The 26,558-nt window shown below is 54.5% G+C and overlaps 2 protein-coding genes across 4 annotated transcripts; one reads left to right on the top strand and one right to left on the bottom strand.

Annotated features, from left to right (window-relative positions):
* The first annotated feature begins 3,581 nt into the window (after positions 1–3,581).
* Positions 3,582–13,145, top strand: FAM234A (family with sequence similarity 234 member A). The gene is given in 12 exon segments (XM_063100601.1): positions 3,582–3,880; positions 7,772–7,888; positions 8,264–8,455; positions 9,714–9,764; positions 9,767–9,843; positions 10,312–10,444; positions 10,715–10,844; positions 11,261–11,401; positions 11,774–11,849; positions 12,087–12,242; positions 12,694–12,796; positions 12,888–13,145. Coding segments are annotated over 12 exon segments (1,653 nt in total). The 5' UTR covers positions 3,582–3,615; the 3' UTR covers positions 13,100–13,145.
* Positions 13,146–15,822: 2,677 nt separating this feature from the next.
* Positions 15,823–24,847, bottom strand: RGS11 (regulator of G protein signaling 11). Of its 3 annotated transcripts, XR_010023861.1 has the most exons (18): positions 24,784–24,847; positions 24,466–24,562; positions 24,341–24,391; positions 24,043–24,170; positions 23,328–23,379; positions 23,151–23,209; positions 22,893–22,969; positions 22,703–22,784; positions 21,970–22,038; positions 20,783–20,812; positions 20,645–20,706; positions 20,437–20,550; positions 20,225–20,340; positions 19,984–20,071; positions 19,764–19,902; positions 16,927–17,009; positions 16,292–16,849; positions 15,823–16,135 (listed from the first exon to the last, which is right to left on the bottom strand). XR_010023861.1 is itself a non-coding variant. In XM_063099928.1 (17 exons), the coding sequence occupies exons 1-17, from the start codon at positions 24,844–24,846 to the stop codon at positions 16,735–16,737; spliced, it is 1,425 nt and encodes a 474-aa protein (XP_062955998.1). In that variant the 5' UTR covers position 24,847; the 3' UTR covers positions 15,823–16,734. The 3 variants fall into 3 exon arrangements, 2 of the variants coding, with proteins under 2 accessions (XP_062955998.1, XP_062955999.1); XM_063099928.1 differs by having other exon boundaries at positions 15,823–16,849; XM_063099929.1 differs by having other exon boundaries at positions 15,823–16,849; positions 24,064–24,170.
* Between the last annotated feature and the right edge of the window lie 1,711 nt (positions 24,848–26,558).

Below are 26,558 nucleotides of genomic sequence, written 5' to 3'. Positions count from 1 at the left end.
CTAGTCACATTTAAAAACACACTTTATATACTCTATGCTTGTCAATGCACAGAATATTTCTGGAAGAAGCCATAAGAAACGAGTAACATGCTTCCCCTCTTGAGCCTGGGGGCCACAAGAGGAAGAGAGATTTACCCTTTTACACCTTTCAAATGTTGTATCGTATATATTTATTGCTGATTTTTTAAAATTAAAAATACAAACTACATTAATAATAATTATTTTGCATTATCTTTTGGTCTTATCTTTAGGTATCCACATGGCTTAGGAATCAGAAGAAAGATTTTTAAAAGGAGCAATTTAATTTTTAGCTTGAGGTGTGCATTTGGATTTACTTTACTAAGCTTGCTGAGAATTCCAAGGAAGAGAGAACTCAGAATGTAGCCTCAGGTGTCTTGACTGAGGGGAGAGGCTGTGTCCTCCTCTTGCCTTACTTTCCTCCAGGCTGGCAGTGCAGAGATGGAGTCTCCACTTCAGGGACCGGGAGAAACCTAGTCGTCGTCTGATGGCTAAAGAGGGGGCTGCACAGAGCAAGGGCTGACTTCTTGGCCCATGCTTCTCCACTTGGCTGCACCCTGGAATCACCCAGAGAGGGTTAACAGCTGCTCCTGCCTGAGACCCTCCCACCCAGAGAGGCTGCTTTAATGGGGCTGGGGTGTGGCATCAGGATTGTGAAAGCACTGAGTAATTCCAGTGTAGACCAAGGCTGAGAATCATGGCTTCGGAGGGACCTGACCCTTCACCTTCATCCATCACCTGAGGCATCCACAGGCTGCCCAAGATGCACTTGACGAGTGGCTTTATAAATCCTACATCCGCCTGGTCTTAAGAAGGTACAGAGTCCCCATCCAAAGCTAGTGCCCAGATGCTGCAGCGGCTGGCCATGAGCTAATGTTAGACGTGTCTTCCACGTGTTCCTGTGAATGGGCAGGTCTGGGAAACGTGGACCCACAGGAGGGATGGGCCTGTTTTCAGACTCCCAGGGTCATTTTGAGTAGATGCCCCTCATTCTTACATAGTGCTTGATGGTTTTAGGTGTGCTTTTCTATTCCTCCTTCTCGACGCTCTGGTTTCTGACAGATGAGGGCAGCTGAGGCTTTGAGAGCTTGGGTTTCTTGCTAAAATCTAGAATTTTAGCATTCTGATCTCTCGTTCAGTTTTCTTTGCTTTGCCAAAGGAATTTGTTTTAAACATTTCAAGTATCCCTTCACCGGGGACATGGTGGCTAGATTTTGCTAAATGAACGTTTCTCTCCTGTTCCTCAAGCCCTGGTTCCTCGCCACTCAGCCCCATTGATGAGCCACTCCCAGACTCAGCTGCTGGCTTCTCCCCTGGTTACCTTTTCCAGACAACCCTGCCACACCTTCCCCAGCCCATGTCAGGTGCTCGGGTTTAATGAGGTCCCTGGTCATGACTCATTGTTTGATTTGCCTGGGTTCAGCTCATTACCTTTTCTGACTTCCCAGATGTTAAAATGTACGCTTCGACACCAAGGAAAATGCACACAGATTTGTTTTTGTTTTTTTAATTGTGATGAAATACACATGACATAAAACATACCATTAGTGACATTTAGTACATTAACAATGTTTTGCAACCATCACCACCATGTTCATCATCCCAGAAGGAAACCCCATACCTATTAGCAATCATTCCCCATTTCCCGACCTCCTGGCGGCCACTAATGTTCTTTCTGTCTCTATGGATTTGCCTATTCTGGATATTTCATGTAGATGGAATCACACAACCTGTGTGAACTTTTGTGTCTGGGTTCTTTCCTTTAGCATAATCTTTTCAAGGTACATGATGTCATAGCAGGTGTCAGTGTTTTAGTCCTTTTTATGGCTGAGTATAGACCATCGAGTGGACAGATCGCACTTTGTTTATCCATTCATGAGTTGGTGGACGGACTCTAGGTTGTTCTGCCTTTTGGCTATTGTGAATAATGAAGCTATAAACATTTACTTACGGGTGTTTGTTTGAGTCTGTTTTTAATTCTTGTAGGTATATAGCTGGGAGTGGAATTGCTAGATAATACAGTCATTCTGTTTAACTTTTTGAGGAACTGCCAGACTTCCACAGCAGCTGCACCGTTTTTGCCCCCACCCACAGCATATGAGGGTTCCCGTCTCTCCACATCCTCACCAACACTTGTCAGTTTTTGTTTTTTAATTAAAGCCATTCTAATGGGTCTGTACACAGGTTTTTAAATGAATTATTTTTATTAAATAATTATGGAAAAACAAAGTCAGGATCTGAAAAGTTTAAAATAAAAGCAGTCTTTTTCCTCCCTCTGCCTTCCTGAGCTGTTCCTAGAGGGAGCTGTGTTCAGCAGTTCCTTCTGGTGGTTACCTCCACCGAACTGCTGGCCTGTCTTTTCACCCCTTCAGATGAACTATTGACTTCCTTTTTGGGTAGATGAAAGTTATAACTCACTGAGACCTGCACGATCTTCTCCACTCTCTCAATTTAATTTGTTAGGACACTGGTTTGTCTGCTTAAAAAGGACCAAAATAACAAACACTTTGCCTCCACGAGACAAAGTTTATTTCTCATATAATGCAATAGAAAAGACTCAGGACTGACGGTGCTGGTTGGCAGATATCAGGGACCACGCTGTTCCTGTCCTGTGGCTTTACTGTCTTCAAAAGTATTTTCCGCTTTGGTTTCTAGGGTGGCTGTTCCAGGTTTGCCCACCATATCCACCCACAGTCCAGCCAGCAGGAGGGACCAGGCAAGGAGAGAGCATGTTCCTCCCTCTGGAGTCAGGGCTGAGGAGTTACTTAGACTCCTGTACTCATCCTTTACAGCCACCCCTTCCTCCTCCATGTGACTTCTGTTTGGACATACTGCATTTTATTATTAATAATAACTAGCTAGCGTTTGTGTGCTTACTATGTGTCAGTTACTGTTATAAACGCCATATATGCATTAAATTATTTAATCTTTAAAACAGTCTTCCAAAGTAGACATCATTTCTCTTTTACAGATGATGAAACTGAGGCACAGTCAAATCGAGTCACTTGTCCCAGGCCACATAGCTAGAAAGGGGCCGGGCTGTGAGTCCAGAGCCCCTCTGCACTTTGGGTGTTTTGAACTTGGGGGCTGTGGCCCTCTAGGGAGTCCTGGTGCGGGGATACTGTTTTCACCTTTTCCATCTGTACTTGAGGCTGCTGGAAGAATGGTCACATGCGACCAGAGAGGAGCAGGCAGGGACCAGTTAATGTTCAACGTGTAGGTTTTGCTATGGTCACTCGAGCCCCGGTGCTGCCCTGTGACTCACACAGCTCCTCCCAGGTTAAGCAGGCAGGAAGCCACCAGTGTGTTAAGGTTGAAAATATTTCCTGCCCGCTGGCTCTGCACGGTTAATTTGCCTTTCTACATTAATTAGAGACCTTAAGTAGACTCTGTAGAGACCGACATCATATACATCTCCTTAGCTTTTATTTCCTCGGCTGTTGGTCCACAGTTAAGGCTGCCACCAGGCTCCTTAAGAAACTGGAAACGCAGAACCCACTGGGTGCTGAGCTATTTGCTATGGGACTGTGGCCTTGACTACCTGTTGTTTTATTGGTGCAGTGACCAGGAGTTAAACTCTGGGGTGTGCACACCACGATGGATAACAAGGATTTAGAAGCCGAAATCCACCCCTTGAAGAATGAAGACAGAAAATCCCAGGAAAATCTGGGAAACCAATCAAAAAATGAAGATAACTTAAAAAGCATGCCTCCGCAGTCCCGGCTCTCCCGATGCCGAACAATGGCATTTTTCCTCTCATTGTTTATCTGCCTTTTCGTGGTGTTTGTCGTCTCGTTCATCATCCCGTGTCCGGACCGGCCTGTGTCACAGGGAATGTGGAGGGTCGACTACAACGCAGCAGGTGAGTCTAGGAGGCCCCGCCCTCTCTAGTCCTCTCTTCTCGCAGAGGGTGGGTGGGGGCAGACTTGTGTGCTGTGGCTCTAGAAGTGGTCTCCCAAAGAGTCAGCCCTAAGTGGATGCCAGTCCTGCGTCCAAGGACTTCCTGGGTTTTCGGCAGCTGTGGAGCAGCTGCTCAGTAAAAGGTGAAGCTCTTCCTGGCAAGCATGACACCTGCTCTCCCTTTTCAGGAAGGCTGGGCCAGGTCAGCAAATGCAGGCAGCCCACGTGGTTACTTTTCTAAATAAAGAATTAATAAAACGGAGCATCTGGCAGAAGGATGCAGAGAAGGCTGTCAGATATGGGAGGTGTGCGGTGGGCTGTGTATCTGGTCTTCCCGAGGCTCCAGCTCTCACTCTGGTCAGCACAGGAGAGCACGCTTCCACTTGCATCTCGCAGCATGGGCCATCCGGAGTCTTGGCTTTTATGGAAAGCAGCCGAGTCAGCCTTAGTCAGGACACTCCTCCTGGGAGCACGGCATCTGTGGTCACCGCATCAGTGGCATGGACACCGACATCCTGAGTGTTCTTTGCACAGAGGAGGGCTTCTCTGGCGGGACACAGATGATTTCTCATTGAAGCATCACTTAGGGCAATTCTGTTCAAGGTTAGTGCTCAGCTTTGAGGAAGGGAGTAATATCTGTTTCTCTGTTTATTTTTTTGTAGCTATATTGTATAATTTATATACCATTAATTTCTCTTATTTTAAGCATATGATTCAGTGATTTTTAGTCAATTTAAAGAGTTGTGCAACTGTCACCACAGTCCAGTTTTAGAACTCTTCATCCCTAGAAGATTCCTTGTGACCGTCGGCTGTCATTCTCCATCCTCCATTCCTAGCCCTAGGCCACTGCTAGTCTGCTTTCTGTATCTGTAGATTTGCCTTTTCTGGACAATTCACATAAATGAAATTGTATGGTACGTACCTTCTGAGTGTGACGTCTTTCACTTTGCATGATGTTTTTGAAGTTCATTTGTGTTGTAGCCTCTGTCTCTTTTCACTGCTGAATAGTATTCCTTTGCATGGATAGACCTCGTCGTTTATCCATTCACCAGCTGATGAACATTTGAATTGTGTCCAATTTTTAAATTATGAATAATGCTGCTGTGAACGTTCATGTACAGATCTCTGTGTAGACACATTTTCATTTCTCTTGGGTAGATTGCTAGCAGTAGAGTTGTTGAGCTTTAATGGTAAGTTCATGTTTAACTTTCTAAGAAACTGCCAAGCTGCTTTCAAAGCAGCTGTATCATTTTAATTCCCAGCAGCAGTGTGGGGAGGATCTTAGTTTCCCCACATCCTTGCAGCATTTGTTACTGTGTGTCTTCTGACTATACCCATCCTAGTAGGTGTGAAGTGGTATCTCATGTTTTTGTTTTGAATCTCCCTAATGACTAAAAATGTCAAGTTTCATGTGGTTTTATCCATTCTTACATCTTCTTTGGTGAATGTCTAGTCAAATCTTTTGCTCACTTATTAATAGAATTGTTCGTCCTGTTATTGAACAGTAAAAGGTCTTTACATATTCTAGATACAAGTCCTTTATCAGATATATGATTTGCATGTATTTTGGTGAAAAACTGTGGTCTGTCTTTTCATTTTCATAATGGTGTCTTCTGAAACACAACTGTTTTGATTTTTGCTGAATTCCAATTAATCATTTTTGTTTGTTTGTTTTTGTTCTTTTTCTTGTGACCGCGCTCAGCCAGTGAGCTAACTGGCCATCCCTATATAGGATCCGAACCCGGGCGGGAGCGCCACTGTGCTCCCAGCGCTGCACTCTCCCGAGTGAGCCATGGGGTCAGCCCGAATTAATCATTTTTTTTTTATAGATTACGCTTTTGCTGTTCTGTCTAACTCTGCCTAATTCAAGGTCATGAAGATTTTCTTGTAGAAATTGTACAGTTTTAGCTCTTATATGTAAGTCTGTGATTCATTTTGAGTTGGTTTTAGTGCACAGTGTTTGGTGGAAGCACACGATGGGATTTTGGGAAGCGTCACATCACCCTTCCTCCCCAGCAGGACTATCTCAGGTGCAAAGAGGCTGGTTCAGGTCACTTGGCTACTTATTCCCAACGGTCACAGGAAAAATAGGTTTACGTGGCAAAGCCAGTTGTCCCAGCACCGTTTGTTGAGAACATTATCCTTTTCCCACTGAATTTCCTTGGTACCTTTGTCAAAGCTCCAGTTGACCACTGTTTCTGTTCCACTAATCTATATGTCTGTCTTTAGGCCAAGACAGTACTACACTGTCTGGATGATTATAGCTTTATAGTAAGTTTTGAAGTAGGGAAGTGTAAGTCTTCCAAATTTGTTCTTTTTTCTCCTGTTATTGCTTTGGCTCTTTGGGATCCTTTGCATTTTTATGTAAATTATAGGTTTAGCTTGTCAACTTCTGCAAAATTTCTGTCAATTTCTGGAGTTTTGATAGAAATTGTGTAAAAGCTATAGATTAGTTCAGGAAAAACTGCCATCTTAACAATATTAAATATTCCAGTTCATGTATATGGAGTATATCTCCATTTATCTAGATCTTTAATCTTAACAATGTTTTGTAGTGTTCAGTGTACAAATCTTGTACTCCTGTTGTTAAATGTATTTCAAAGAATCCTTCTTGATGCTATTATGAAAGGAATTTTTTTATGAATTTAACTTTTAGGTCGTTCATTGTATATAGAAATACTAATGATTATTCTATTGATCTTTTATATCATGATCTTGCTACACGCATTAGATCTAGTAGAAGGGTATGTGTATGTATTCTTTAGGATTTTCTACACAGGACCATGTCGTCTATTAAAAAAAAAAAAAGGCAGTTTTACTTCTTCCTTTCCAATCTGGTTGCTTTTCTTTCTTTTTCTTGTCTGATTTCACTGGCTGGGATCTCTACTATAATGTTAAATAGGCATTGTAAGAACAGATCATTTCTTCCTAATCTTAGAGGGAAAACATTATCTATTTCAGCAGTAGGTACGATGTTAGCTATAGGATTTCTGTTGATGTCCTTTATCAGTTTCTTGAGAGTTTTTATTATGAAAGGGTAGTGGATTTTGTCAAATGCTTTTTCTGTGTCTTTGAGATGATTGTGTGAACTGTCTAGATCCCAAACCGGTGTAGGCAGGGATTCTCATTCTTGAGCAGAAGGTGTCCAGAACGCCCATTCATGATACCGAGTGTCAAGTTTGTTCCTTCCCGGAGGTTTTTTTTTTTTTTTTTTTTTTTTTAAATTTTATTTTGTCGATATACATTGTAGCTGATTATTGCTTCCCATCACCAAAACCTCCCTCCCTTCTCCCTCCCCCCCTCCCCCCCGACAATGTCCTTTCTGTTTGCTTGTTGTATCAACTTCAAATAATTGTGGTTGTTATATCTTCTTCCCCCCCCCCGGTTTGTGTGTGTGTGTGTATGTGTGTGTGTGAATTTATATATTAATTTTTAGCTCCCTCCAATAAGTGAGAACATGTGGTATTTCTCTTTCTGTGCCTGACTTGTTTCACTTAATATAATTCTCTCAAGGTCCATCCATGTTGTTGCAAATGGCAGTATTTCATTCGTTTTTATAGCTGAGTAGTATTCCATTGTGTAGATGTACCACATTTTCCGTATCCACTCATCTGATGATGGGCATTTGGGCTGGTCTTCCCGGAGGTTAACACCTGATGCCATCACTCCATCCTATTGCTGCTGTTCTGAAGAGGTGTGGGAAAGAAGCCTCTGCTCTTGTTGGAGTGATCCCACAGTGGCAGGTTCCAACTAGCACCAAACCCCAGGGAGCAGGGAAGCAGGGAGTGTTAGACTTGACGTTCCCTGTAAACCAGCATGGCCCATGGAATACAGTCTGTGGTTTCCTTTTCAGTCACCTATGATTTTCTGGCTATGGAAGACGTAAACAGGGATAGGATCCAAGATATTCTCTTCCTCTATAAAGATACCAACAGCAGCAACACTTTCAACCGGTCCTGTGCTGACGAAGGTAATTTTGATTTTGTTTGAAAAAGGCAGGAGGAATCTTTGTTTTGGGCCATCCTCTCACTTTTGCAGTGTTTGGGGGAAGCCCATGGTGGGATTCCTGGAAACCCCCCACCACCCTTCCTTCCTAGCAGGATTCGGAAGAGGCAAGGGGGCAGGCCCCAGCCCCTCACCCGCTTGGTCTTGACCCCCTGTGGGGTCAACACCAGAGCCTCCAAGAGTCTGAGGGATAAGGGGCCCAGGCATAAAGGAAATGAGCCCCAGGGCAGGGGCTGTGGCCCGGGAGCAAGGCGTGAGGAGGACAGGACTGGTAGGACAGGTGGGGCCGGCCAGACCACCCGTGGCCGGGCAGGGAGGGACATGCTGTCTCTTTTCCCAGGGTTCTCCTCTCCCTGCGCCTTTGTGGCTGCTGTGTCGGGTGCCAGTGGTAGCATGCTCTGGGAGAGGCCAGTGGCCCAAGACGTGGCCCTTGTGGAGTGTGCTGTGCCCCAGCTGAGGGACAGTGAAGCGTCTTCTGCCTGTGTCCTCGTGGGTAGTCCCAGTCCCTTCCTTGCCGTGGATGTGTTCACAGGTAGGCTGGCCAGGTAGGGGGCTTCTCACCAGAGCCTTCCTACCCAGGAGGGCCACTGCCAGGATGCTCTGAGAAGGGTAACCCTGTGCCTCGAGGGTTGCTGACCAGAAGGGAGGAAGGTTACAGGGTGGGAAACCTCCAGTGAGGGCGCAACCCCTGGGAAGCCACACTCCTCAGCTCCCGGCAGCTGTTGTGCATGTCGGACTTGCTGTGACTGTCACCTGTAGTTTCCACCTTGCTGTGCTACATGGCAGAGGCAGTCAGACATCATGAGGAGGGGCTTGGCCACCAGTTGCTTGCAAGGAGTTACTGGCAGTGGCATCCCAGGCGAGCCCGGAACGTGAGCCCACATTGAGCCCAGGGCAGAGCCAGGCCTGTTGGTGCTCTTGCACTCGAGGGCACCTGCCACTGAGCCTGGACGTAGCAGGCCGTGTTGAAGCACCAGGGGAAGAAATGCACAGCGGGGTGGGACATTTGGTTGGGCGGCCCCTTGTCCTCTACCAAGGTCTTAAGGAGTTCTGCACCTAGATTTGGTGGGTATTAGCATTTCCCTTACAAGTTGTAGTTTTAAGGATACAGAGGAAAATAAAGAGCAGGCTAGAAATATGTTAAGAACTGAGGAATCAGTCTGAAAAAAAGGGTTTTGGATAAGAAGCTGTCCATCAGGACCTGTAGTCAGTATGTCCAACTCTGCACCTGCACCTTTGTTTGCTACCTCTGTGCAGGGCAGAGAGGGGCTGCTCAGCCGTGGCTTTCATGGGGCCAAAGGGCCCACCTGTGACCCCAGTGGGAGGCAGGGGTCGTGAAGGTCTGGAGAGGTGGTTGAGGTCAGGTCCTGTCCATCCAGGTGGGGAGGGTCGGCGTTGGCCCTAGATGCTCCTGAGGAGGAACTGTTCAGTGCCAAACACTAGGTACACAAACACTACGACACAGATACGACAAAGGGAAGGGGATCTCTGCAGCTCCCAGAAGTGACTTTCACATTTGGTGTGCATCCGTGCATTCTGTTTCCGCGCGGGCGCGAGTGTGTCCAACAGCACTGTACGTGTTGTTCGTTACGAGGGCGGCGCTGTACGTGTTGCTCCATTATGAGGGCAGGTGTGTGTGCTTGGCGTCTCCTTTCTCTGAGTGTGCAGGAGCCTGGGAGTCTCAAGAGCGGATGCCTCGATGGGAATCTGTCATGTCAGAGGCTGTGCCATGCCAGGCTTCTGCACAGGGATTTGGAGCGTGCACCTGGTGACAATGTGCTTGGTTTTAGGGGAAACCCTGTGGAGCTGTCCCAGCAGCTTTTGTAGGAATGCTTCCATCCTGAGCCCTTACTCCTGGTGCCGAATGTTGACAGTGATGGGGCTCCTGACCTGCTGATTCTCATCCAGGAGGAGAAGGAGGTACACGCTCAGCATAGCTCTCTTCTCAGGTCACCAAGCCCACACTCCTCACGGCCTCTACTCTGCCTCCTCAGCCACTTCCACCCCCCAGACAGATCTGGGTCTGAGCACCTGTCAGCTGGTTCGCCCAGGGCCCTGTTGCGGACACCCCCAGGCCCAGTGTGCTGAGGGTCCATCCAGGCAGCTTTCGGGCTTTCCCTGAAAGCGGCAGAGCACAGCGCACTTCCCACTCATGCTGTTGTGGCATTGGGGTGACCTCTGAGGGCCTCGAGCATCTGCGGGGCTGGGCAGGCTGCATGGTGCACAGGCACACACGCTCCAGGTCAGACCCTCTGTCCTCCAAACCAAGAGAACTGTGGTCACCTCCTCCTGTAGCGTCACCTCCTCCTGTAGCGTCACCCTAGAAAGCCCTCTCCCTACTGCGGGTTCATGTCTATCCCATTCTGCTGCTGCCATCTGTCATTGCAGGTTAACGGTCACATCTACTCAGGCAGCACTGGGCACCAGATTGGCCACAGAGGCAGCCTCGGTGTGGCTGGAGAGAGCGGCTCCCTCCTCCACGTCACCAGGACAGGCGCCCACTACGTCCTCTTCCCGTGTGGTAGGTCTTGCCCTCCGCATTCCCAGGACTGGCTTCTCTCAGAGGTGGTGCTGGTCGTAAAGAGATTCACTCAGGCCCCTCGGAGAGTCCAGCATGTGAGGGGACGATGACTGCCCTTCAGGCCGGTCAGCTCCTGCGTTTATTATGGAGATGCCAGTTAATCACTGACAGGGACAGAAAGCCCCAGCGCCTTGAAGGTGTGTGGGCGCCACATGTTCCTGGCCACGGGCAATGACCCTGGTGACTCGGGGTCTTCTGTGTTTTGAATAGAAGGTTCACTCTGTGGCTGCTCTGTGGAGGGTCTCTATGAGAAGGTAACCGGGAGAGACGGCCCATTTGAGAAAGACCCCCACTGGGAGAACATGCTCAACGCCACCACCCACAGGATGCACTTGCACAGGTTGGTCTGGGCAGCGGCCTTTCTACATATGCAGGCGTCTGTCCCACGACCTAGGTCACAGCCTCCGTGAACAGATGACCTTTGTGGAGCAGGGACCAGCCAAGCAGGCTGAGGGCACCAAGGCCTTGCTGTTTGGTACCGTGAGGCTGTCCTGGGCTCACACACGAGAAACTGGCAAACACACACTAAGTGAAAACCAAGGGGAAGAAGGGCTCCTGCGGCCCTGCTGCTCCTGTTTCCACAGGAAGCAAGTGTCTTGTTTCACGTGTTCAAGCTGGAGAGCTGGGACGCTCAGGGGCTGTACTACAGGGACCTGGGAGAAGCAGCCTGGGGCTGTGCTCAGGGAGGGCCTGTCCTTCCTGCTGGTGTCTGAGACCCAGGGACCTTGGTCTCTTCCTCCTGTCCTCCTCATCTAGCTTTGGAGTGGTCCGCTACCTGATGAGCGTCCCGGGGAAAGCTGGCAAGGACGTGCTTCTGGTGAGCTCAGAGGCCTGCGAGCTGCTGGACGGGCAGGAGCTGGTACCCAGGTGGACCTTCCACGCCTCCCAGGTCCTCAGGTATGGGCCCTCTCTCCAGGAATTGTGCAGATGATGCAGGGACGCACCCTTCGCATACCCCAGCCCCTCCTAGCAGCTGCAGAGGAGGCAATCCTGGGGACGCGGGCCATGGGTTTCAGGCTGGAGGGGCTCAGTGCTTCTTCCAGAGGCCTCTTGCCTGTCCTGGGTGCTGCCCTGCCCTGTGGAGGGGCCAGAGAAACCAGTCATCACAAGCGTCAGGTCCTCATCCCGAGGCCTGATGTGGGCAGCCCCAGTCCCCGTCCAGGTGTGGCCACAGAAGACTGAGTAGCGTCCCTGTCCCCAGGTATTACGTTCATCTTAATCTCCTTATAGAGAGCCCTTGTGAGCTCTTCTTCCCTGTTCTCCTAACAGAAAACCCATCCTTGGTCACTACAGACCAGATGCCCTGGCCGTGGTCATTGAAAACGAAACCGGCATTGACAGACAGGTTGGCTGCACTTCCTTCAGAGGCTCCGTCTTTGTCTGCACCTGAGCATAAACTGGTCTGAATACAGACAGGGTGTGGGTGTGGCCCACGAGGCAGCTGCCCTCAGAACTGCTGAGAAGGTTCTGTTGCCCTCAGAGGACAGCTGCCTTCAGGGCTGGCATGACCGGGGGCACATGTCTTGTGCGAGCCCTGAGGTTGTCCCGGCCACCTCACACCTTGTCCCCTCTCCCTCCCCAGATCCTGCTCCTGGACCTCAGCTCCGGAGCCATGCTGTGGACCCACACCCTCCCGAGCCTCCCTGGTGGCCCGCCATCCTCCAGCCTGCCGACTGCAGACCACCGCTCAGCCTTCTTCTTCTGGGGCCTCCACGAGACGGTCAGCACCAACGAGATGGTATGTGGCGGGATGTGCTCAGGGAATACCCCACTGCCAGGAGCCAGATGCTGGGCGTGGATCCCACATGGAAGTGCCACAGACACACTGAGGCCAGGCGAGAGTCAGTCAGCACCAGGCATGCAGCCAAGTGGGGAGTTTCCTGGGGGTCTTCCTGGGGTGGACACCAGGGATCCAGGAGATGCTGATGGGCCGCAGCAGGAGGGCGGTGCCAGATGGCGTTGGACACTGAGAAGGACTGGATGTGGATTGGGTTGGGGAAGGAGGAGCTGGAGGAGTGGACAGTTGGAGTTGGCATCTTGTGGGACTCTGGGTGGGGACCCTGTTGGGCCAAGCTGTAGGTGTGCTGACTCCGACAGCAGCATCTGTGGGGTGAGCTGAGTGTTGCCTGGATGATGGCTGTGGCCTGGCACAGCATGGGGTGCAAGCCCATTGCTGGTTCTCACTCCAGGAGACTGGAGCCGCCCAGCACAGCCTGTACATGTTCCACCCCACCCTGCCCAGAGTCCTGCTGGAGCTAGCCAATGTCTCTGCCAATGTCATTGCCTTTAATGGTGAGTGTGGCTCCGGCCGGGGCCTGGGTTCCCCTGCCGGGAAGTCTTCTCTGGCTAGTCCTGATGACCCTGATGGCTGTGTCTCCTGCAGTGGTCTTGTTTGAGCCAAGCCGCCACGCTGCCTACGTCCTCCTGACAGGCCCAGTGAGCTCGGACGTGCCCGGCCTGGTCTCTGTGACCAAGCACAAGGTGCAGGACCTTGTCCCAGGCAGCAGGGTGGTCCGCCTGGGGGCGGGCAGGTCAGACAGCGACCAGGCCATCAGGGACCGGTTCACGCAGCTGCGGTATCGGAGTGAGGCGTAGACGCATGTGGGCCGGAGCGTGTGGGGGAGACTGCAGCTGCTGGAATTAAACGTCCCAAGTCTCCACGTGACTCCCCATTCCTGACCCTGGAGATGGTCTCCCGCAGGGACCTGTGGCCTTACCGGTCCTCGCCCAGTCATAGCCAGGGACAAGCTGGATGAGGGGACCTCCCAGGCCTCTCTCCTGCCTGGCACACTGTGTCCTCTCTGAGTCCTCACACTGGGTCTCCCTGGGCGCTTCGGGCAGAGCTCAGCCCTGCAGAGCCACCTACCCCCAACCCACCAGGAGGCCGTTGCCATGGGGACAGCCCAGGTGCCCCCAGACAGGCTCCTCCCACCCCACCCTGCAGGAGTCCCTTCCCCTCTTCCTGTTTGGTTCTTTCCTTCTCTGCACTGTCCCCCAGCAGTTGTGGAACTCAGAGGGTGGTGGGCCCTGGGGGGGCTTAGGGCAGCAGCTGGGACCTGAGGCAATGCCAGTCTCCAGCCCTGCTGAGAGCCAGGAAGGGAAGGAAGCCTTCGGGGTGGTGGGTGTGACCCGGCCTGTGAGGAGCCGGGCTCTGTGGCAGGGACTCCCTCAACAGGATGCTGGGGGGGTCAGTGGCTGCTGATGGGTGCCCTGAGGGGGACTGCACCTGTGTGCTGGCTGCTTGTGCTGCTGAGTGTCCCAAGGGCTGCCGTGAAATGCATGTTTCAGTCAGTCTGTGCCCTCAGTACACACTGGAGCTGCTCTTCCTTCCGGAGGTCCCTGTACCCTGGGCATGGAGCGTTCCCCACTCCTGTGCTCAGACGTCCCCCACCCCTGTGCTCAGATAACCCCTCCAGCCGGGGTCACCTGACAAAGGAGTCACCTCTGTGCCTTGTTGCTCCTGAGGTCCAAGGGCAGCTGCCGTGCTGTGTGCGGCTCATCCCTGCCCAGAGAGTGGAGCCCACGCCAAAGCAGCCTGACAACCCCAGGCACCACAGAAAAATCAGAATAAACATTTTTGCACTGTCCGAAAAAGCCCCAGTGGTCAGGTGTGGCCTGGTGTCTGTCTCTGTGCTCCCAAGGAAGTGTGATGGATTTGGTCCTGGAGTACATCCAGGAACATGCCCACCAGGCTCTGGGTCAGGCTGGGGAGGGCAGTGGGAGGGGAGAACCCACACCCAGACTTGCCCGGTCAGAAACAGGCCCAGTAGCCTTTTCAACACAGCCCCCAGGTGGGCCTCTGCTCTGCACGCCAGGCCCCCTGCCCCCTGGAAGTGGGCATGCTCCCAGGGATGAGCACAAAGCCACATTGGAGGGTGGGGGTGAGCTCTGGCAGCCACCCAGGCAGGAGGAGCCTGGGCAGGGGTTTCAGAGAGATGCAGCTTTGGGTGTGGAAATGGTGAGGGGCAGTTGCTTTAGTGAATCCTGTAGGAGTTTCCTGTGGACATTTGAATATGAAAAGCCTTGTTTCAGGGCTGCACATGAACAACCTAGTCCTGTTTCTCCTTGTGAAGTCCTGGGAGGGAAACGTGGGGGCTGAGGTTAAAAAGGGTGGGTGCCCTTGTTTCAGGAAGCAGGTCCTTTGTCCCTGAGAAAAGTAACCAGCCCATGTGGCCTGGAGCACGCAGCGGGCGCAGTGTCTGCTCCACCCCAGCACGGGGCCCAGAGGGAGGCTGCACCCCTCACCCAGATCTGATCCTGGAGAGGGGTGACCCTGCAGGCCCTGGAAGCAGCGTGCCCCTGGTGGCTGATGGGGGACAAGTCAGTGAGCACCTGCCTGAGCAGCAGGAATTACGCGGCTGCATAGGGGGTGCCCTTGCTGGTGGTGGAGGTTTCCATCCCTCCAGACACATCTGGTACCCCTGGACTTGCAAATAAAGCAGCCTTGCTGGGGGCCAGGGACTCTAGGCACACCATGCCCCAGAAGCCCGTCCTCCCCACAGGCCCCTTGCCTCGGTTTCCTCACCCCTCCCTCTTACCCTGTTCATCTTGTCCTGCCAGAGCACAGATGGTGCCTCTGCTGTCTTCCCCAAGTCTGCAGCCTGAGAGGACTGGCTCTCTCCTCCACCATAGACCCACATGCCCAGGACCCTCCACAGACACTGCCTCTCACACCCTAAACCCCTCCCACTGACCTTCGCCCCCCTTACCACACACAGTACACACATCACACACATGCATGCCATACATGCCACATGTACGTGCATCATACTGTACACATGCACTCATCACACATGCATGCCTCACTCATATGCACACATCACACATGCATGCATCGTACTATACAGACATGCATCACACACATCACATGCATGCACATGCATCATACTGTGTGCATATTCATTATACACACATCATATGCACGCATGCCTCACACACACATCACACATACATGCATCATACTGTACACATGCATCATACTCATCACGTATGCATGCTTCACATGCACACACACCACACACACATGCAGCACACATCACACATACATCACACACATGCACATCTCACATGCACACGCCACACATGCATCATACTGATGCACACACATCATATGCACATCATACGCACACAAGCACTCATCACGTATACACACTTCACATGTATACACACTTTACATGCACACACACCACATGCATGCACACCTCACATACACACCACACAGGCATCTTGTACGCACACACATCATACACACATGCATTCATCACACCCATACACACCTCACATGCACAGACACACCAATACCATGAGTGGGACCCATGGCAGGGTGGGCTCAGAGTGAGGGCCCCAGGATCTTTTATTTCTGTGCCAGAAGCAGTGGGAAGGCAAGGGTGCGGGCCAGCCCTGTGTGTGGGGGTGGTTGCCCTAGCCAAGCTGTCGGAGCTTCACACTGTGTCTGGGCAGAGGTGGGGCAGGTGGGGGAGGAGGAGCCTCACTGTTCATTGTTAGGGGGGCAGCCACATCAGAGTCCAAGTGGAGCATCAGAGGGCGGCGTGCCACGGACGGGTCCTGGAGCACGTGCTGGGATGGCCGGGGGAGGTTGGTACTTGAAGGCCCAGCTCCGGGGTGTGGTCGCTGGGCGGAAGCGTGATGCAGGCTCAGCGTGGCCTCAGTGGAATTAGCGGACACTCCAGAGTCCCCACTTGGGGCCACACTGGGCAATGGTGGCTTCTCTGGGGCAGGGTAAAGTTTCCCCTGAGATCTGCGTCCCTTACCACCAACAGGTGTTACCTGTGGGAACCTCCTGTCTGTGAGTCTTGCTTCCAGGTGTTGCCGGCCGACTTACTGGTTCTAGAGAGCTGGACGGGTGCCCAGTGCTGAACTGAAGCCCACAGAATGCAGGGAGCTCTGTGTGGCCTTGGAGTCGCCTTCCTTCAGGTAATAGGTCCTGCCCCACCCATGCTTGGCCAATGAATCCCCCTCCCTGGGAATCAGCATCTGTGCCAGTGCCTTCTGGGCGGGGGAGGGCTTGCCTGGGGAAAGGTGAGGGAAGCCTGAGAGCAGCCATGCACCCCACAGCAAGTCTGGCCCCGGGCACAGGGGACACCCATGCTGGGGCTTAGCAGCTGCCAGGACCATGGGCCAAAGGGATAGGGACCACTGCCACATACAGGACGTTGCACAGGTGGGGCTGTCAGATGAGAGCAGGTGGGGCTGGCAGGCAGCTGGTCCACCTAGGCCTCCCTGTCACCTCCCCCAGGGCCGCTGGCGACCACGGACTCCCCAGAGGTGGGAGGGAGGGCAGGGCTGGGGCTTGAGTGCCGTGGCTTCCTCAGGAATGGGAACACCCTATGGGCAAGAAGGGCACTGAGTGGGGGCACGGCGAGTGTCCCACCTGCCTCACTGCAGGGTACCGCCTGGCTCACCATCTCCTGGTCTCCAGCGGGACCCCAGCCTCTGCCAGCAGGGCCTGGTACATGTCGGACTTCAGAAACCTCGGGTAGGAGTCCTGCAAGAGACGGCATCCAGCCCTTGATCATTTCCATCTCCTCGCTTCTTAGCTGTCTCCCCCCAAAGGTCCAGCCACAATACTGCTGGGGCTGCCTCCCCAGCCACAGCATCCCCAGTGGACAGGTGCTGGATGCAGCCACCCCAGACCTGCCCAGACCAGACAGACTCAGGGAGGACCTGCGCTCCTGTCCAGCGGGTCCATTTGACGGCAAAAGACAGCAAGAGCCCCAGCACCGTGCGTGGAGGAAAAGGGGTGACCACATAACATCACCAGGAGTGTCTCTGTCTCCTGTGGAGTGAGGACAGATATGGAGCTGCATAAAAACAAGGTTAAGAAAAGCTGCATAGCATTAACCAAGACGGAGAGAAACCTGTGGCCGTAATTGCTCACACTTTGTAAAGAAAAAGAAATTTAAAATTGTGAACTTTAGTGGGAAGGAGGGAACAGGGCGGAGGGAGCTGGGACATGAGCTAGATCTATGTACGTGCACCTTGCTTTGTAGGTTGGATTTTGAAACTGTGTAGAGATTTCACATAATTATAAAATGAATAAGCAGTTCCCTAACACTGAAGTTAAGCAGAACAAGCAAAGCTGACTGTGCATCCAGCCGGGGGTCTGGCCCTGACCACATGCTGCAGAGCCACTCAAGATGACGTCCCGAGTGGATGTATATAGGGACTGAGAAAAGAAGGAAGTAAGCCATTTTCACGGCCGTGTTGTAGACAGCAGTGTCACGCTGCACAGTGGACACCAATGACTGACGTGTGAGAAAGAGCATGAGAGAGATTGCATCAGCAAGTTGGAAACCAGGGCTCTCGGAAGAGAGTGAGCGGGTGGAGGCTCAAGAAAACACCGCAGTCCTGACTCTGAAGTAGTCCTGACTCTGAAGTGGCAGTGTAGGTGTGGACTCCTGATGCTTTATTTTAAAGACATATTTCCTAGGCCTGGAGATAGTGGCACCCCAGGAGCAATGGGCACCTCTGGGGCACAGTGACAGGGTTCTAACCACCGCCCTTGACGAGGGCCAGGGCTCTGCCTGGGATGAACATCACATCAGAGAGCAATGAGGCCCCCACCGACACCCGGGCCAGCTGGCCACAGAAGGGACCATGCAGACATCTCGTGAGAATAATGAGTGGCTAGTGAGGGTAGAAATCTGTGAGTTTATGGTGGTATAAAAATACGCAAACCTCCCTGGCCACCCTTGAAAGATACTGGAAGTCCAGCTCATTATTTCTAGAGGTGCTGAGGACAGGAAGGGATCACGTACTGACTCTCCCTTTCCCACACAACCTGGACCACTGGTCAGGCCAGGAGCACATGAGTAGGTGTCTCACAGAAGCACCCGCTAGTGAACAGAGGTGGGGTTGGCATCAGTGTGACCACACCGCAGTCCTCAGGAAAGCAGAGCTGCTTCCACCACGCCTCACATGTCTCCCCACGGAGGAGCCCGTCAGATGCCACTGCTGAAGTGAGTGCTCATGCCAAACACCAAACAACAAAACTGAAGGTGAATCTGATCAAGCTGTGAATGTGACCACCAATTCACAGAATGTGACCACCAATTCACAGAATGTGGGACAAAAACATGCTGAGGAAGCCACAGGATGTGGTCAGCACAGAGCAAAAGAGGGAAGAAATGATATGGAGAAGAGACCTGCCCTTAATTGACCAATTCTAATGCACGGATCCAAATTCAAGCAAATTGAAAGAAAAGAGAAAGATAAATAAGCATAAGCCATGGTATGCAGAATAATGTCCCCCAGATGTCCATACCCTCGTCCCTAGAGCTTGAGAATAAGTCCCCTCCCAGCATAAAGGGGTTTTGTAGCTGTGATTAAATTTAGGGCCTTCAGATGAGAGATTATCCTGGATTATCTGGGTGGGCTCAATGTAATCACAGGCGTCCTGTCCTGATGGGGAGGCGAGAGGGGGAGGGTCAGAGAGAGAGATGTGAAGACGCTGCCCTGCTGGCTTTGCAGATAGAGGAAGGGGCCACGAGCACAGGAATCAGGTGCCTCTGGGAGCTGCAAGAGGCAGGAAGCAGCTTTTCCCAAGTGCCTCCGGAAGAAACCAGCCCTGCAGACACCTAGGTTTTAGCCCAAGACCCATGTCAGACTTCTGACACCTGCAGCTACAAGAAACTAGATGTCCGTTGCTCTGAGCCACTGAGTGCGTGGCAGTTTGTTACAATCCACACAGGAAACCCATACAGGGGCCGTGTGTGAATGTGAGATCAAGCCCAACTGGGCCTGGGCAACGTTAAGTAAATGCTATTTGTGGTCAGGTGTGAGGCTGGCATCTGAGGTCATGTTTAAAAACAGGGGGTGTCCATATCCTACAGAGAAAACTTCTGCAATAGATAGGTTAGTCTGTAGATATAAAGTCTGTAAGTGGTTTTAATGTAATGGGGGTGGGGGCGGTGGGGGAGACGGACCAGGTCAGGACAGGCCTGAGCGGGAAATTTTGAAGCCAGGCAGTGGGTACACGGGGATTCATTTGACTTTATTTTTGTTTATATTTGTAAATTTCCATATTAAAGTGCTTTTTAAAATAGCAGCTGGATCCTTATTAAGCATGTGACCTCTGAACGTGTTTGCTCGTCTGTAGAATGGAGCATGGGCTGTGGCATGAGCACGATGCCGGTCATGGTCCCGCAGCCAGGGAGCAGCTTCTCGTCCCCCTGCTGTCAGTGAATGAGTGGAGCGCAAGCCTATGGCCGAGTGGCCCGGCACCAACGACATGGCCTACCTTCTTCATGAGCATGCAGATGTGCAGCTGGGCGTCGTCCAGGACGTAGCGGTGCGGCTGGTGCAGCCCCTCCAGCGTCCGCTCCATAGTCCAGCTGTCGATGTTGACCCAGCGGGCAGCGCCGGGGGCCAGGAACTGCCTGGGGGTGGGTACAGCATCAGCTGGATCCAGGAGGCATGCCTGCCCAGTGGCCGGTCAGCACCCACCCTGCCACACTCACTGGTACACAGCGTCCACCAGGGCAGGCACCTGGGCCTGGCCACCATAGCGCAGCTCCTCACACGCCTCCCAGAAGCTGAGGTTTTCCGCTGGGGGCCGGGAACCAAGTCAGGGGTCCGACCCGACTGGCTGCCAGGGCTGGGGGTCCCAGACCAGCTGGGCCAGGAGAGGTCCTGAAGGGGCTGAGCCCACACAGCAGCCTCCCTCAGGGCCCAGAGCAAGGAGAGGTGGGGGCTTCTCACCACTGAACTCCTTCCTAAGAAAGTCCATGAAATGGGCCCGCCCCACGGGGTCTTCTAGGAGCTCCCGGAAGCTGAAGCCCCATCGCTCCACGCGGAGCCGTGTGGGCACAGCTGCCCTGGAGGGAGAGGGTGGGGCAGGGCAGGTTGGGGCCGACCCTACCCCAGCCCCCAGGCAGGATCACACGCGGGCCCACTCGCCGCCCTGAGCTCACGTGGGTGCATTCAGGACCCAGTAGGCGTCATCGTCTGTGATCCAGGGGTTGCTGGGCAGGCACCCTGACATGAGGGGGTCATGCGGCTCGTGCTGGCTGCTGAACTTCAGGTAACTGCAGGGGACCAGGGCCAGCACGGAGCGGGGTACTTGGGAAAAGGTCTGGGCTCTGAGCTGAGGGTCTCCAGCCACCACCCCCACCAACTCACGCCTCAAGGCAGACAGAGGACTTCACGCGGGTCCTGCCCAGTGCCTGTGTGCAGCGCTCGATCTAGGATGGGAGTCCGTGAACCAGGGCCTGGGCTGGGGGCACAGCCAGTGCCTCCCCCAGCCCACCCAGGGCCTACCTCCTGCTTGTAGAAGTCCATGCTCTTGGTCTATGAGGGCACAAGTGGGCTGCAGTAAGAAGGCAGGTCCCCCGCTGGGGTCTGAGACCCCACCCACCCAACACCCCAGCCTAAGGGCCTCTCCCCAGGCTGAGCCCCTATCCCACCAGGATGTGGTAGAGACGGACTGAGGCACCCAGCCCTGCCCCCTCAGAGCCCCCTCCTCTAACGGGGGAGTCTGACTTTCCAGGAAACCTCTGCAGGCCTTTAGTCTGGAGATTTTCAGAATGTTCTACAGAACCCTCAGCTCCTTAAAGTTTTCTTGAAGTTCTCAAATTGCAATTAATATGTCACATTTTCAAGTGCATTTAAAAAAAAAAATATGAGAATTTCTACTGATGGGTCACTGGGGATCCAGGTTTAACTCATTTGTGTTCAGAACTCAGAAGGCACCAACCCTGCTGGGTGGCCTCCTGGGGGCTGCTGGAGCCGTGACCGTGTGACCGTGTGACTGGCTGCCCGACCTGTCTCCGCAGCCAGCACTAGACCCAGAGCTGGAGGCGGAGGCAGCACCATTAGGACACTTGGGATTTCCAATTTTTGCTCTCTTTGACTGGCTTTATATGGGGAAATGTTAGGATTTTGACGTGAGGAAGAAGTTTTATCAGTGAAATACAAGAATCTGTTTCAGATTTTGGGTTTGGGTGGGATTTAATTTGAACAAAGGGCTCTGGGGCTATAACATTTGGATGTGTCCATCCTGGTCACTCTGGAGGGAAGTGGCTGGTCTGGCCCAGGCCCCTCAAACCTGTCATCTACTGTCACCCTCCAGCTCCCTGTGGGCCCTGATGCTGGGGGCCAGCTCCCAGCCTCCTAGGTCACTCCACTTACTTGCACCCAGGGTGAGAGTTGGCGGTGGGATGGGGGTGGGGAGCAAGGGTGCAGGGGAAGTGAGGTCTGGAGCCGAGTGGCTACATCAGGGCTGCTTGGTGGACTGAGGACAGATGGATGGGTGGACGGATGGATGGATGGATAAGGAACAGAAGGATGATGGACAGACAGATGGATGGGCAGCCCCCAGGAGTCCCACAGTGGGTAGAGCCAGGGTGAGGGCACACGTGTGTGGGTCAGGGGCAGGTGAGTGGGCTGGGGGAATGCGTGTAGGGGTAGGAACAGGTGGGGAGCGGGCGGGGTGAGCGGGTACTCACCATCTGCACATGGTTGACGGTGCAGAAGCCCCGCTCTGGACCCTGCTCCAGCACACTGGGGACCCCAGGCTGCAGAGGGGAGAGGAGATGAGCTGGGGGTGCAGCTCTGGTGTCCTTCTGAGATCCTTGCCCTGGGGCTCAGTCCCCACCCCCACAACCCCCCCCATTCTGACGCTCCTCATCCTTTGATGTGGAAACCGACCCTCAAAGGATCTCAGGAGCAGAGTCCCCTCTGCCCCTCCCACCTGAGTATTCTGTCCACAGTGCCTCCCCACAGCCACAGGCAGCAGAGGACCCCAAGCACCTGCCAGGACCACAGCCACAGGTAAGGCCTGGTCCAGGCAAGCACCCCGAAGCTCTTGAACTGTGACCTCAGCTCCTCAAGCTGAAGCTTGGCCCCTCCCCCACTGCACCTCCTCCTGAGGGTCTTTGGTCCCCTCATTTAGATTCCCTGTACCTCTCCCTGAGACCCAGAGAGAAGCTGGTCTGTTCTGTGGTGTGGAGGTGGGGGCAGCCTCAGGCCTGACCTTGTGACTTCTGGGTTCTGATGGCCAGAAACTCAAGAGTCACAAAAATAAAATCTCCTGCCACCCACAGGATCCTGAAAGGCATCCCAGGAGAGGTCTGAGAGAGCTTTTCAGGGAAGCAAGCTGACGCCTATTGCTGGCTAGGGAACCCCCACCACACACACACACACACACACACACACACACACACACACACAGGGGCTCACCGGGGGCCTGTTCACCAGCCAATATGTCTGCTCCTGGCACGCAATGACCAGCCGGTCCCCTTTCCTGCGCTGCTTTGCTGCCCTGGGAGGAGCAGGCCAGGCTGGGGTGGCCCGTGCCCATGCAACCCCTCCCCCACCCAGCCTTGGGCCAGGGCTTAGTGTCCCCCGCATGTGTGTGGGGGGGTCTCACCGCAGCTGCTCTCTGGCCTGCATCACCACCAGGTCCCACGTGTGGTTGATCTTCTTGTGCAGCTGTTCATAGTGCTCCTGGGGAGGGCAAGGTCTGCAGTGGGAACCCCACCTCCCCAGTGAGACCATGCAGGGAGCACTGCATGTGGATTATCTTGGGCTTGGGCTGCATGCTCTGGGGCAAACTTTGAGGCATCAGGGCTGTGAGTGAGGCTTGAGTTCCTCCAGCTGGACTCAGTCTGCGGGGGGCGGTTCCCACCTTCTCATGGTCCACCAGGGCCCCATGCTTTTGGATGTTCTTCTTGGCCAGGTAGATGGCTAGAGGGACAAGCGGCAGGCTTCAGAGGGACAGGCTCTGCTCCTGACCTAGGGCCTCACCCTCAAGGCCCCAGTGCTGGGAGTTTATCCCAGGTTAGCCTGTTCCCTCCTTACTCACCATAGTCCAGCTCAGCTGCTGGCCACATAGTCCTTGTCCAGAAGTATGGTGTCTGGTGTGGTGCAGGGAGAGGGTGTCTGGGACCTCCTGGGACTTCTCCACCCCAAGCATCACCCCCACCTCACAGCTCTCTTGGGCAGGCTGGGTAGGGGGTGTCTGAGGACCTCCCTGTCTGTCCACCACCCGGAGGCTCAGCTGACAACTGCCCATTCTTTCCACCTGGAACTAAAGCCAACTCACCCCCTGGGGCCCTGTGCAGGGCTTTCTCCCTGACTCTGGGTGCCCTAAACTCCCCCTTCAGGGTGGGGTGGGGGTGGGGGCCTGCTCAAGCCCTGGATGCAGTCACAGTCTGTGCCTGGGGTGGGGGGGACAACTGAGGGCAGGTCTGGCTGGGTCCCTGATGTAGTTGGGAAGGGCAGGAAGGGGGTCTCCATCATGTTGAAGTTCACAGCCCTGACCGCCTCCTTCTTCCCCCTGGGAAGCCAGCAGAATCCTCTGCAGATACTAATCCTTTCCGAAGGCCCACTGTGGCCCCAGGAAAACCAAAGTTCCCTCCCCTTAACCTGGTCCTTCTCACCACATGGACGCTTCTAGTCCACACTTTTTTGGGGAAGGGGCCATGGACCACCAATGGACCCACTCCAATCCCAGCAAGCTCTGCCCCTCCCAAGTCTCTACCCAACGGTTGGGCCCATGGATGGGAGTTGGGTCCCACCTGTTCCCTGCTGAGCCTCACCTGGAACCTGTAGGGCATCTCATCAGGCCGGAGGTCCAGGCTGCAGGGGTCACGCAGCGGGTACAGGTAGCCGTGCTGCACCAGGAGTGTGCCCAGGTGCACGGCCTCTGGGGAGGGGGGGCGCCGTGAGTGCGGCCGGGCGCCCCCTCCCCAGCACGCTTTGCAGGGCTCTGACCCTGGGAGCCCTCGGCCACCAGCACAGCGACCCCTCGGCCACCAGCACAGCGACCCCAGGGCCAGAAGGGAAGGCAGGACAAGCCGCGGGCTGACCCCTCACCCTCCTCTGAGATGCAGAACTTCTGGATCAGCCACTCCACGACGTCCCTGCCTACACAGGAGAGACCGGGGTGGCGGGAGGCCGAGGCACACCCCTCACCCGCCACCGGTTCCCGCGCGCCTCACCGGTCACCGCGTGGGGAATGACGGTGAGGAGCAGGCGCTGGCTCCGCATCTTCACGCCCTGGTCAGGGTCCTGCATGCTCACGACCACCCGCTCCATCTGCGCGGGGGGCGAGGAGGGGCGGCCGTGAGGGGCGAGGCTGCTCCCCTCAACCCCCCCGACCCGGGAGCTACCAGCGGCCGGGACGCCCCAGATGGCCGCGCTCTGGAGGGTCAGCGCGGCCGGGGAACCTCAGGCCGCACGGGCCGCCACCCAGGCCCGGGGACACGCGCCTCCTCTCCGGCCCCCTGGCTCGGACGCCGGACCCCGCGCGACCCCACCTTGCTAAGATTCGGCGTCTGCGCTCGCGGGCGCCCGCCGGGGGCCGCTGGGACGCCGGCCATGGCTGCAGGCGGGGCCTGTGCTGTCGCCGAAGTCGCCCCGCCCCGCCTCGCGCCCCGCCCCGCGCCGAGTTAACCCTCCCACGGCCGCGGGGCAAACCGAGAGTCTCAACCCACGTCCCGGGAAACTGAGGCCCGTGCAGCCCGGGGAGGGGGGCCGGGGGAGGAGGGACCCGGAGGTGCCGGCCACGGGGGTTGTGAAGGGAACTGGGCTAGCTGTGGCGGGGGCGGGCTCTGAGAGACGAAAGGAGCCGGAGGGAGGGCGGGCTCACATGGGGAGGGTCTCCGGGAGAGGAGACTTGTGGATTGGGGTGGGCAGCAGTGGTTTAGGGTCCACTGTAACCCCCACCCCTTGGGTGACACCCTCAGGAAGTGCAGGGGCCAGTGATGGCTGGGGCTGTGGGGTCAGGCGAGGGGTTTGACTGCCCCAGGAGTGTGACCCTGCGATTGTGCGACACCGTGCACAGCCTGCGTGGGTGCCACAGCTGGTGTGACGCTGGCTGCGTGACCCCGCTGGGTGGGCATAGGCCGACACTCTGGGGCGCTGGCACTCGAGTGTGTCGGGTCTTTCTACATTGGCTCAGTGCTGTGTCAGCACCGTACTTGGGGTTGACGTTCCTGGGAGTGTGTGACACCATGTGACCTGTATCCCCCGTTTCCTGTTGTGGGTCCCTGAGCAGGGGGGAAGTGGCGGGTGGCTCACTTTCACAGTGGCCTCTGGGCTCAGACCCATTCCTACTCTTTCCTTCCTGCAACTGCTCAGCCGGCCCCACCCCAGACCCCCTGAGCTGCACCCAGACCCTTCAGGCCCCATGGGACAGGGTCATTGACCCATTTTTAAGAGGTGCAAACAGGTCTATTTCTGCTTTCTTGGAGATAGAGTACCTCTCCTCCCCTTCCCCATTCGGGCCTAGCTGGGGGTCTGGCAGGGTGGGGGGTTGGCTTTGGGCCAAGAGCCTCCAAACATGGCCACCTGAGTCCATTCACACTGCAGGTGAGGCAGAGTCCAGGATGAGCTGGGGCACAGGAGCTGGAGGGGGCCCTTGTCCTTGCCTGGGCACCATCTGCCTCCTAGTGAACCCCCCCCCCACCGGTAGGGCCACACTGGCCCCGGGTTTGGCTGCCCTCTGTGGATGGATGGGCATCCATGGAGTCTGTGGGCCACCAGAGGCTGGAACTGTCCCCAGCTTGGGGACAAGTGACCTCGCTAATGCCCCCCAACTCCTACAGTGAAGCAGCAGAGGAGGGCCAGTAGAGGTGCCTGAGCCCCACCTAGGAGGATCCTGCCTTGGAAAGACTGTGGACAGGTGGGGATCCAAGGCGGACAGTCCCCATCTAAGCCCATGAGCCCCCGGCACCATGGCTGGCTTCCTGCTCAGATACAGGAGCTCTTTGGACAAGGCTGATTCCTGGTTGTCTCCAGAAACGGATGGGGTAGGGGATGTCTAAGAAAGAGGGGGACTCAGCTAGTGTTCCAGAACCTCCTCCTTTACTCCAGCTGTCCCTAGCCCAAGGCCCTGCTCACTCTTGTCACCTGCCCTGGCTGGCTGACTGACCGCTCCATATAACACCCCCGCCCGCCTCACTTTAGGTGTCAAGATCAGAGGCCCCTCTGTGCTCCTCGGGTTCTGTTTTGCTTCAATGTCCTTCTCTCCCCGTGGACAGGGACCGTAAGAATTGTCTGGGTCCCCAAGGCCCTGCAGAGACACTGTCAC

This window comes from Cynocephalus volans, chromosome 6 (assembly GCF_027409185.1).
Source record: "Cynocephalus volans isolate mCynVol1 chromosome 6, mCynVol1.pri, whole genome shotgun sequence".
In the NCBI taxonomy this organism is placed as follows: Eukaryota; Metazoa; Chordata; class Mammalia; order Dermoptera; family Cynocephalidae; genus Cynocephalus; species Cynocephalus volans.
Note: the sequence above shows the minus strand (reverse complement) of the source record. Positions and strands in the feature narration are given on the sequence as shown.